General features: G+C 56.7%; 1 protein-coding gene across 4 annotated transcripts; it reads left to right on the forward strand.

The window, feature by feature from the left end:
• Nucleotides 1–1,672: 1,672 nt before the first annotated feature.
• Nucleotides 1,673–10,972, forward strand: Plk5 (polo like kinase 5 (inactive)). Of its 4 annotated transcripts, none has more exons than XM_021245138.2 (15): nucleotides 1,676–2,325; nucleotides 3,337–3,450; nucleotides 3,597–3,713; nucleotides 4,489–4,618; nucleotides 4,712–4,799; nucleotides 4,886–4,981; nucleotides 6,075–6,273; nucleotides 6,421–6,547; nucleotides 6,666–6,742; nucleotides 7,309–7,393; nucleotides 7,949–8,038; nucleotides 9,255–9,411; nucleotides 10,001–10,130; nucleotides 10,208–10,318; nucleotides 10,636–10,972. In XM_021245138.2, exons 1-15 carry the CDS (start codon nucleotides 2,218–2,220, stop codon nucleotides 10,819–10,821), a joined length of 1,815 nt encoding a protein of 604 aa, XP_021100797.1. In that variant the 5' UTR covers nucleotides 1,676–2,217; the 3' UTR covers nucleotides 10,822–10,972. The 4 variants fall into 4 exon arrangements, with proteins under 4 accessions (XP_021100799.1, XP_021100798.1, XP_021100797.1 ...); XM_013065864.3 differs by having other exon boundaries at nucleotides 7,961–8,038; XM_021245139.2 differs by lacking the exon at nucleotides 7,949–8,038 and having other exon boundaries at nucleotides 1,675–2,325.
• Nucleotides 10,973–11,277: the final 305 nt, after the last annotated feature.

Genomic DNA, 11,277 nt, shown 5'->3' on the forward strand with positions numbered 1-11,277 from the left:
TCTGAGCCTGGTTCTTCCTCTCCGTCATTAGGGGCTAAGAATAGCGCAAACTTACAGTTTAGCTGCTGCCTGAAAAGGGCCTGGCCACCTCATGGTGCCCACACACCTTCCCTGAGCCCCGACTTGGCAAAGTCCCTACCACCTCCTTGCTATACCTTAGGTAAACTACAGTCATTTTTTGAAGACTGAAAGGAGTCTGAATACAATAGGTGCTTAATAAATACCTTAGCCTCAGGTGGCGGTGTGTTTCACAGATGGAATGAATTTTCTTTCTTTCTTTCTTCCCTCCTTCCCCTCCCTCCCTCCCTCTCTTCTTTCTTTCTTTCTTTCCTTTCTTTCTTGTGTGTGATGGAAACAACCAGGGCCTTTGCACTGAACTCCATCCCCAGCCCTTTTTTTTTCATTATTTTGAGACAGGGTCTCCCTAAGTTACTAAGTTGCTCAGGCTGGGGTGGAACTTGGTGATCCTCCTGCCTCAGCCTCCCAGAGTGCTGGGATAACAGGTATGCACCACCACACCCAGCCCTAGCTCTTCCCCCTTGTATTTTTTATCTTGAGGCAGAGTTTTGCTAAGTTGCCAAATTGCTTAACGCTGGGATGACAGGCCTGTGCCATCCGATTTTCTTAATGCGTGCACCCCCGAGGATTTCAGAGTGCCCGTGATGAGGTGGCTCAGGCCATATGCCCGGGAGCTGTCCACCTGCCTCCTACATCTGCACCTGCTCATGAGCAGGGTATGTGGGCTCCCTGGCTGCAGCCAGCTGATCTCTGAGCAGTCCCCGAATCCTCTACAATCTGGCACTGAGACCAGAGCCCACAAAGGAGTCAGGGTCTCGTATCTAGCCCAGGCAGGCCTGGAATTTGTGGTGACTTCCTGCCTCAGCCTCCCAAGTGCTGGGATTAGTGCCACCATACTGGGCTAGGAGGAGCCTGAATCTTGCTCCATCAAATGCACTGTGCCCAGGGGTCCCCCATGTCCTTATGCTCCCATCTGATGCACCAAGTGGATGTGTGACCACGCGGGAGGTGTCTCCAGAACCTGGTGGTGTTCCAGGCCCGGCTGGATTCTGAAATCTGGTCTCTGGAAAATTCCAAGGCCTGATTCCTGCCTCAAGGAGCCCTGCTAGCCCCTCCCCATGTGTGGTGTTATGTAACTTTCAGGGATTGATCCTGAGCTGGCCAGAGGCGGCCGCCCAGGTCATATCCAGGGCGGCCCCTTCCTGATGACCCCGGGCCTCTGTGTGCTCAACTGGGAGATGGGGTGGGGGTGGGGGTGGCACCACACGGGAAAGGGGCTGAGCTGCCTGGCACTCAGACATGCCAGCGACTCAGACACATCTCCACTTTGTGCCCTGTGCCACAGTTGAAACCCCCAGTGCCCATCTACCCCCCTTTTTTCTTTTCTGGCAAATACTAGGGATTGAACCCAGGGACTTTGCACTGAGCTACATCCTCAGCCCTTTTTGTTTTATTTTGATTTTGAGACAGTCTTGCTAAGATGCCCAGGTGAGACTAGAAACTTCAATCCTCCTGCGTCAGCCTCCTGGAACAGGGGGATGACAGGTGTGGGCACTGAGGGTTCATCTGCTCACCGTTCCACATTCTCCTTAATGCTGACTTGCCCACATATATGACATCCCCTCCCCTGCCTACTCCAGCCTCCCCTGGCCCCCAGACCCCCCCAGCCCTTCCTCCTTGTCTCCTGTACCAGCCTCACTCCCCTCCCCTCCAGCCACAGCCCTAGCGATTCTGGGCTTCTCTCCTGCTCTGAATGCTGCCATTGCTCCCCAGTGCCCAAGGTAACCAAAGGCCACATTATCTGTGGGGCTCAGGAACCATCTGCAGAGAGGACCCACTTTCTGGGCCACTAGACTTACTCAAGGGAGAGCCCTACATGTCCCCCACACACGCCCCCCTGCTCCCTGGGAGGTCTCCGGAGAGACCAGTCAAGGACTCGCCTCAGTTTCCTGCTTGGTGAAATGGGCAGTGAGTCCCCTGGTGCTAGACTGACTGAATCAACGGGTCTCAGCGAATTGGCACTGGCCCATCTGTCCCCAGCCAGTGTGTCCCGCCCGCCCGGAGTCGGTGCCTGGAGCGCCCGGGCTCCGCCTCTCTCCACCCCCCTCACAAATAACTCTCCTGGGCTGCGCGGGCCCAGAGTCGCCCAGCTGCGCTCGGTCTCAGCTGCGCCAGAGCCCGAGCCCAGGCTCCGCGCAGATGGAGCCCAAGACCAGGCGCCGGCGTAGGAGTCGCCAGCTGGTGGCCACCTTCCTGCGTGACCCCGGCTCTGGGCGCGTCTACCGGCGCGGGAAGCTAATCGGCAAGGTGGGGTCCTCCCGTCCCTGACTTAGTCCAGGCGAGGGGCCGGGCCGGGCCAGATGGAGGGGTCCTGCGCGGGGAGTGCGCGCGATGGCCGGCGCAAGGCGTGTGGCGCCCCTCGGATCGGATCGAGCGCCCGGCTTCTATCTCTGCGTGTAGCGCGCGTTCCTGAGAGTTTGGGGTCTGGCGCGGTGTCTGCGTGGCTGGGCGTCCGCGGATGGGTGGCGGGAAGCCGTGCGATACCTGTGGGTTGTGTGTTGGGGCGTGTGTGTGTACACACGCCTCCATGCCTTTGTATGAGTCTGTCCTGTTGTGTTGTACTTCATCCACACGTTGTGTATTGTGTGTTTGTGTGTCGTGGAATGTGTATGTCCAGATATTGTGTTATGTCCAGATATTGTATTCTGTATCCAGGTCCTGCACTGTGGTCCCTAGGCTTGTGCATCTGGGATTGGCTATGTCTGCTTGAATGTTATGTGTTTCTGTGACATTTTGTGTGTCCATGGGTTGTGTTTGTGTGTCTGTGAATAGTATGTTCCCGTGTTGGGTTGTGTGACCAGGTAGTTGTGGTGTGTAAACTGTATGTGTCCTAGTCCGATGTTGTCCATCCCTGTGCTACGTTGTGCATTTGTGTAACCATGGGTCATATTGTGTCTGGGTGTTGTCTTGTGTTGTGTGTTCATTTGTTCTGGGTCTGGGAATTGGGTGTTGTTATGTTTTGTGTTCAGATGTTGTGTTGTGTTTGTGTGTCCATGTGCTGAGCACCTGGGTGGTATTGTGTGTCCAGACTTTGGGTTGTGTTCATAGGTTGTGTATCTGGGTGCTGTGGTCCATGGGTTAGGTTGTGTGTCTGTGCGTATTGTGTCCAGGTGTGAGCTGTGCATACATATGCGTGAAGAAGCAGACCCCTGTGGCCCTGTGCACACGCTGGCTTGCACACCCAAGGCCCCATGTCTGCACACCTGGGCACATCTGGGCGCACTTCAGCGCACGTGGGTGCACCTCTCCCCTCTGCAGGGCGCCTTCAGCTGCTGCTACAAGCTCACGGACATGTCCACCAACACCGTGTTCGCCCTCAAGGTGGTGCCGTGCAGCGGGGGTGGTGCAGGGCGTCTTTGCCCCAAGGGGAAGGTAGGGCCCTCATCACCATCCCACGTGGGCTCTGGGTCCCACAGAAGTCCCTGCCTCCCCTCCTGTGGTGGGCGCGGTGCATGCGGGGCGGGGCAGCTGGTTCCCAAGGGGTTCCCTTCGGTCCCATGTGCGGGCTGCGCCCACAGGTGGAGCGTGAGATTGCCCTCCACAGCAGCCTCCGCCACCCCAACATCGTGGCCTTTCACGGACACTTCGCCGACCACGACCACGTGTACATGGTGCTGGAGTACTGCGGCCGCCAGGTGCGGGTGGAGGGTGGGACCCGCATGCCTGGTCTTGTCTCCTCTGGCCCCTCCACGCGGGCCCCGTGTCCCTCCCTCCCTCCCTGCTTTTACCTGTCCCCATGTCGTCCTCTTTGGATGCCCTCTGTGGCCAGCAGTGCTTCCTGGGCCCACAAAAGGCTATCTGTGGGCATCCTTTATTTCCTTGTGCGGACCTAGGCTCTGTCAATTCACCTGTGTTCACCTGTGTCTAGCTCATGCCATGGGCACATGTGGCCACCTGAGCTCATCTGAACTGTTTTTTATACTGGGGATTGAACACATGGCCTTTGCACTGAGCTACATCCTCAGTCCTTTTTATTTTTTGAGACAGGGTCTTGCTAAACTCCTAAATTCCCCAAGCTGGGCTCAAACTTACAATTCTCCTGCTTCAGCCTCCTAGGGTGCTGGGGTGACACAAGTGCGCCACCTCACCCAGCTTCCTCTGAACTTGTGTTTGTGTGGCCCAGGTGAACTGACCCATGCCCCGCTCTGCCCTCCTGCATGCATGTGAGCTTACCCGAGACTCTTGCGGTTGCCTCAGTTGAACTGAATTGTGCCTTGATGGAATCCTTTGAACTTGCTTTTCCCACTTAAATATACCTGGGCTCACCTGTTCCCACCCGTGTCCACCCACAACCAGCTGTGCCTGCCTCAGTCAACTTGCTCTTACCTTTGCCTTCTCGGGTGGGTCCCCGAGCCCACTCTGCTCTCCCTTGTGCCTGAGGGGCTGGTGCTCCTCTCTGGTCACCTGCAGTCGCTGGCCCACTTGCTCAAGGTGAGGCAGACCCTGACGGAGCCAGAGGTACGCTATTACCTGCGGGGCGTGGTCAGCGGCCTGCGTTACCTGCACCAGCGGAGAATCGTGCACCGAGACCTGAAGCTCAGTGAGTGCGGGGCGGGGGGAGGGGCCTCACGGGGGAGCCGGGGCCGTGTCTCTTCCTCCCTCACTCTCATTCTGGGGGGCCCCCAACCTTCAGGTAACTTCTTCCTAAATAACAACATGGAGGTGAAGATTGGAGACCTGGGGCTGGCTGCCAGAGTGGGGCCAGGGGGCCGCTGCCACAGGTGAGTGGAGCTCTGAGGGTCCCTCTGGATCGCCCCAGTCTGCATGGGGCTATGGCCTTCCTATACCGCCATTCTTCCCCTCCCAGGGTCCTCTGCGGGACCCCAAACTTCCTGGCCCCGGAGGTGGTGTCCCGAAACGGGCACACGTGCCAGTCGGACATCTGGGCCCTGGGCTGCATCTTGTGAGTGGAATCCCTGGCATACTGGGGCTGGGGGGAGGTGGGAGGACCAGGTGGGCCAGGAACAGCCAGGTGAAGGCAGGTGTAGGAGCCCAGAGAAGCCTGAATGAGCGGCAGGTGGGGACTCGTGGGGGTGAGCAGGACGTATGTGGGTTTCAAAATATGCAATTCATGTTTAAATGTCTAACGTGTGTTACAGTAAAAGATGAATTTTTATGAATTCCCAAAAATCCTTGGGTCCAACACACTTAGCCCATGGTTCTGGCCACTTTCTGGAGAAATCTTTCCTGAGTATCTTTAAAAGGTGTGTTCAAAAACATGGTGAATGCTGCTGCCAAGCACCATCCAATGGAAAGGCAGCTCATAGAAACATGACAGTGGGCCGGGGATTTAGCTCAGTGGTTTCACCGCATGCTGTGCAAGCACAAGGACCCAAGTTCGATCCCCGGTACCAAAAAAACCAAAAACAAAAACATGACAGTGTCCTAAAAAAAAAAGATGGTGTCCTCATCCACCTTATTCACAGGATCTGGCACTATGCAACTTCTGCTTCTTCCCCAAAGTCAAAATGACCATGAAAGGGAAACATTTTGAATCCATTCAGGACACAGAGGCAGCCAGGACAGCACAACTAAAGACACTCACGAAAGAGGACTCCAGAGCTGCTGCAGAAAGCAGCCAGAATGATGGGCTAAGTGTATTGGAAGCAAATGGGAGCAAATGGGAGGATTCTGAGGAGGATTCATGGCAATGAGTCCTCTACCTCCATCAATTTAAAAAATTTAAACATGCATCATCTCTTTCGACCACACCTCATGGAGGGTACAAGTGTGCAGGGAGGGGTGTGAGCAGGTGAGAGGCCTGTGCAGGAGGGACTGGGTGGGGGCCATGCAGGCTGGGGCGGGAAAGGTGTGCACAGGTGTGCACGGGTGAGCAAGCACAGGGACGGCCAGCTGGTGGCAGGGGAGGTACAGTACAGCAAACACAAAGCGTGTGCAGAGTAGGGCGTGCAGGTAGACATGGCCAGGTGTACACAAGTGGCTGTGAGCAAGCCTCGCACACCCAGAACACTTTGTTCCCACCCTCAACTGTCCAGGTACATGGTGCTCACGGGCAGCCCACCTTTCCCGGTGGGACCCCTCTCGGAGATGTATCAAAACATCCGCACCGGCCTCTACCCGGAGCCCACCCACTTGTCCCCTAACGCGCGCCACCTCATCGCCCGCCTCCTGGCACCCAACCCCGCCGAGCGGCCCAGCCTGGACCGGCTACTCCAGGACAATTTCTTCACACAGGTGAGTGCTGGTGGCCACTGGCGCTGGCCGGGGATTATGTCAGCTGGGTGGGTGCCCGCAGCCCGGGTCCCCCTCTTTCCAGCAGAGCAGACGATAGGGAGCCGGGCGCCCGGAGCGGGGGCTGACCCCGAATACCTTGCTTGGAAGGGCTTCACACCGGAGCGCCTGCCGCCCCGTTCCTGCCACAGCCCCCCCAACTTCACCATCCCCCGGCCACTGGGCAGCCTCTTCCGGAAGGTGGGCCGGCTGCTGCTCGCTGAGTGCCGACCACCCCGTGAGTACTGCGCCCTGAAACATCTGAGCATTGGTGCTGGAGAGGGCATGTGGTGTGGTGGGCACCTCCCCTCTGCATGAGGCCCTGGCTCTGTCCCCTGAAACCTGTGCTCCTTCAGACCCCTTCACCCCCAAAGAGGACTCAGGCTCAGGAGCAGAGGGGCTGGAACCGGACCCCATGAAGTGGGCCAGTGAGGTGAGAAATTGGGGTCAGGGATATGAAAGAACCCATGGCACCCTCTAAAGTTTCCCATGTGCAGGGCTGTGGTTGCGCACACCTGTTATCCTAGCACAAAGGAGGCTGAGGCAGGAGAATCATCACAAGTTCAAGGCCAGCCTGGGCTACATAGAGAGACCCTGCCTCTAAATAAATAAATAAATAAACAAACAAACAAATAAATAAATAAAGCAAGCCAGCCCCCTGCAGGCTTCCTGAGCCCCAGCAGAAACTGTGACCCACTCAGGGTCCCGTCCTGATGCCTTGGAGCTGGACTCCCCGTGTCCAGCTCTGGCCCCAAACCTGGGGTCCTCACTGCTGCTTGGTTCCCACCCTTGGTTTGTTCCATCCATTTGCTGAGTCCCCACTGCATTTATTTGGAATGATTTAGCCCCCAACGAAACTGGTTTCTCTGCATACTGAGCGAGGAGGGGGAAAGGACAGGCCTGGAAGGGCTGTGGGGACAGGAACAGAGCCCCTTGCGGGCCTGCAGTCTGTGCTCAGCGGAGGGACCGCCCCTCACCTCTGCTGCTGCCTCCCCAAAGGCTCCTCTGTCTGAGAAGAGGGCTCCCGACCCCGAAGCCCCTGTCCACCTGCTCACACAAGGGGCGCTGCGGAGTGACCCAGCAGGTGAGCAGGCCCTCTTTCCTGGGCGGGACCATGGTGGGCAGTGGATGCCTAGAAGCAGGGGTACGGAAGGTGTCTCACCAGGGCCACAGGCCCTCTGTTGGCCTCAGCTTCCCTGTGTAACACGGGAATGATGCCTGGAGTCCTTCTGGGCTCAAAATGAGATTTTCCAGTCAGGTGTAGTTGCACATGCCTGTCATCCCAGGACTCGGGAGGCTGAGGCAGGAGGATTGCTGCAAGTTCAAGGCCAGCCTGGGCTACATAGTGAGTTCAAGGCCAGCCTACACTAGATAGTGAGACCCTGTCTCAAAACAACCCCCCCCAAAAGATTTCCTAGCTAGGCTCAGTGGCATATGTCTGTCATCCCAGCACTCCATGGAGGCTGAGGCAGGAGGATCACAAGTTCAAGATCAGCCTGTGCAACTTAGTGAAACCCTGTTTTAAACTAAAAATTAGAAAGTAGGGGGAGGATGAGATTTTCCTGGATGCAAGAGTCTAGAGGGGCTGGTTGGAGGGGCCGTCTTGGTGGGAGCCCAGGCCTGTGAACCCTCCACATAGCTGTCCCCCCAGGACCCAAGGGGAGCCCACAGCTGGAAGTGGAGGCAGCCATCAGGAACATTCAGCTGTGCCTGGATGCTGGCCCTGATGGTAAGAACCTGGCCCAGCCCAGGGCCTTGTCTTGCTCCCCCCCACAATGGTCCCCCAGGTATTTCTGGGACTTCCTTGGGAGGCTGGGACAGTTGTGAGCATGTCTGCAGGGGATGGCAACTTCCCCGAGTTGCTCAGTTTCTCTGGGGACCACCTGAGGCTAGGAAGAGACCCGGAGGACCCAGGAGGACACAGTTCGGGACCTCCACCCACCGCTGCCCCTCCCCGAGATGGACTCGATCCCACAGGCCCTCCCTCATCTTGGCCTCCATCCACCTCCTGCCCTGCTCACGAGGGATCTAGACCTCAGCTTGGAGTCAGCAGCCCAGGGCCTGTCCTCACAACGCCCTCCATTTGACTTCTGCTTTCTGTTTCTGATTTTTACAGTGCTAGGAATGGAACCCTCCTGCCTGCTAGCCAGGTGCTCACCATTGAGCCTTTTGATTTTATTTTGAGACAGGGTCTTGCTAAGTTGCCCAGACTGGGCTCAAACTCAAAATCCTCCTGCCTCAGCCTCCTGGGAACCTGGAATTATAGGCATGTGCCATGGCACACAGTTCTCTCTCAGCTATTTAGAAATATTGGGTTACTTGTTGGCATCTGTAGTTACCCTGCTGTGCTGGAAAAGAAGTTAATCTCTCTCTCTTTTTTTTTTTTTTTTGGTACCAGGGATCGAACTTGGGTCCTTGAGCTTTCGTGGCAGGTGTGGAACCACTGAGCTAAATCCCCGGCCCTAATCTTCCTCTTCAACAGTACCAGCATTAAGCAACTCTGACTGCTGAGTGCAAAAATTTTAAATAAAGAAACACTTATGGTGCTGTGCAGAGTGGCTCAGAGCTCCTCATTTCCAGTGGTGTCTCCGAACCCCAGAGGCTCCCCTGGAAGGGAGAGTTAACAGACCAGTCCAGGGGCTTTTTCCCACACCTCCTCTGCCTCCTGGCTTGCTGTAAAGCCCACAGGACTCTAGGAGGCTGAGGCAGGAAGACCCCAAATTTGAGCCCAGCCTGGGTAACTTAGTGACTTAGTGATACCCTCTCTCAAAAGAAAAAATAGAGCTTTGGATGGAGCTCAGTGCAGAGGCCCTGGGTTCCATCTCTAGTAGCACGTGCGCGCGTGCGCGCACACACACACACGTATGTCCCAGGCCATGCTTGAGGCTGCTGACCCCACCGAGACTCCACCCAACCCCTGCCTCCTGTCCCCTCTCTCTGCTCAGCCACACAGGACCCCCCAGGGGAGCAGCGGCCTGTCCTCTGGGCCCCTAAATGGGTGGATTATTCCAGCAAATACGGCTTTGGCTACCAGCTATCGGATGGAGGCAGTGGGGTCCTGTTCCGTGACGGCACCCACATGGCCCTGCGCCCCCCAGGAGGGTGAGTTCTGGGCTCCTTTGCCCCTCCCCTACCTTTCTCTTTCTCTCTTTTTTTATTTTTGGTACCGGAGATCGAACTCGGGACCTTGCACTTGGGAGGCTGGCGTCGGAACCACTGAGCTAAATCCCCAGCCCTCCCCTACCTTTTAAAAATCCCATTCACTCCTCAAGTATTTATTAAGCACCCACTGCACACATCTACAGGGGGTCGCTGCCTGGTAGAGGAAAACAATGCTAAACGAATGACTAAGTTGATTTCAGGCGGTGCTTTTCTCAAGAAAATAAACCAGGTGAGGTGGCAGGGTAGGAGGCAAAGTGACTGCCAATAGCACGGCCTGAGAAGGGGTTCTTGTGTAAGTGCTGTTCAGGTGAGATATGAATGATAATGAGGAGCCTGCCATAAATCAGGCAGGCTGATTCATGCCCATCATCCCAACACTGTGAGTGGCTGAGGCAGGAGGGTTTCAAGTTCCAGCCTGGCCTGGATACCTGAGCGAGTTAACCACTGTCCAAGGGGATGTGGCTGGATGGGAAGGTGTGCACAGGACCGGGCACCCAGGACAGAGATCCACGCACCCCTTTACCTCCAGCCAAGTCTGCTACCTGCCCACCCGTGGGAAGCTAGAGACATTCGCCCCGAGGTATGTGCCGAGCCAGCTGGGTGCCAAGCTCGCTGTCCTGCGCCTCTTTACCTGCTACATGGAGAGGCAACTTCGAGAGGTGAGGTCTGGACTCCGTGAGGGGAGGTGGGGGCTCAGGGACCTTGTGGTCCTGGCTGTGACCCAGTCTGTCCACAGGAGGGTCCCCCACCAGCACCCCAGCTGCCTGCTGCTCCTGACCTCTGCCTGCTGCGGTTCTTTGTGTCGCCGCAGGTGCTTCTGCTGCTATTCAGTGATGGGACCATGCAGGTGAGGGGGGAGGACAGGGGTGGGGCCCCAGGAAACACTGGGATCTCAGAGAACAAAAAGTTTTAAAGCTCTGGGAGGCTGAGGCAGGAGGATCTCAAGTTTAGGACCAGCTTGAGCAACATAGTGACTTAGACGTCTCAAAATACAAAGGGCTGGGGATGTAGCTCTATGCTAAGGCCCTGGGTTCTAGCCCCAGTATTGCAAAAAAGAAAAAGGTGTGGAAGTCTCATAGGGGACTAATGGGCAGGGAAGTCCCGCCTGAGCCTGTTTCCCCACCAGTACAGCCTGTGTGCTCCTGACTGACTCCTTCCCGGCAGGCCAGCTTTAGCGGTGCCCAGGCCCATCTGGGGCTGAGCGGGGCCGGCGAGGACCTGCTGCTCACCCTCGAGGAGGCTGGGCGGCCCAGAGTCTCCAACTCGCTTCATGCCCTGCACATGCACGGCTTTAGCCCTGCGGCCCGCCAGCGCCTGCGCTTTGCCCTCCAAGTGCTGCAGAGCAGCTAGGCCCGGGCAGTGCTGCCCTTGCGTGTGGGTGCTGTGGACCTGGCCCGGCTCTGACCGTGTTCCTGAGGCAGGAGTCCTTCCCTTGAGGCGTGACTGTTCTCTTGGACTCCTGGGCTATGTTCTTTTTTCATTAAAGAAAAAATGGAATTTGTCTTCTGCCTTGTTCTTGGGGTGGAGTTTGAGGAGCTTCAGCCATGAGGGCTTTCTAAAGCTCTGCGCATGCCTGACTTCCCGGCACTCAGGAGGCTGAGGCAGGAAGGTCACCAGGAATTCAAGCCCAGCCTGAACCACATAGTGAGACGGTCTCAGACAAGAAGGGAGGGGGGGCAACCTAAGTTGGGCACTCTGAACATACCTGGCCATGTCTTTTGGGGAGTGAGCAGGGGTGGGGAAGTGGGGGGCACCAAGGACATTAAAGAAGGCTTAAGGGGTTGGGGTTGGTGATAAAAAATTGTC

The sequence above is a fragment of the Heterocephalus glaber genome, unplaced genomic scaffold (assembly GCF_053883595.1).
Source record: "Heterocephalus glaber isolate CG9 unplaced genomic scaffold, H.glaber_assembly_v1.0 deba00001760, whole genome shotgun sequence".
Taxonomy (NCBI): domain Eukaryota; kingdom Metazoa; phylum Chordata; class Mammalia; order Rodentia; family Bathyergidae; genus Heterocephalus; species Heterocephalus glaber.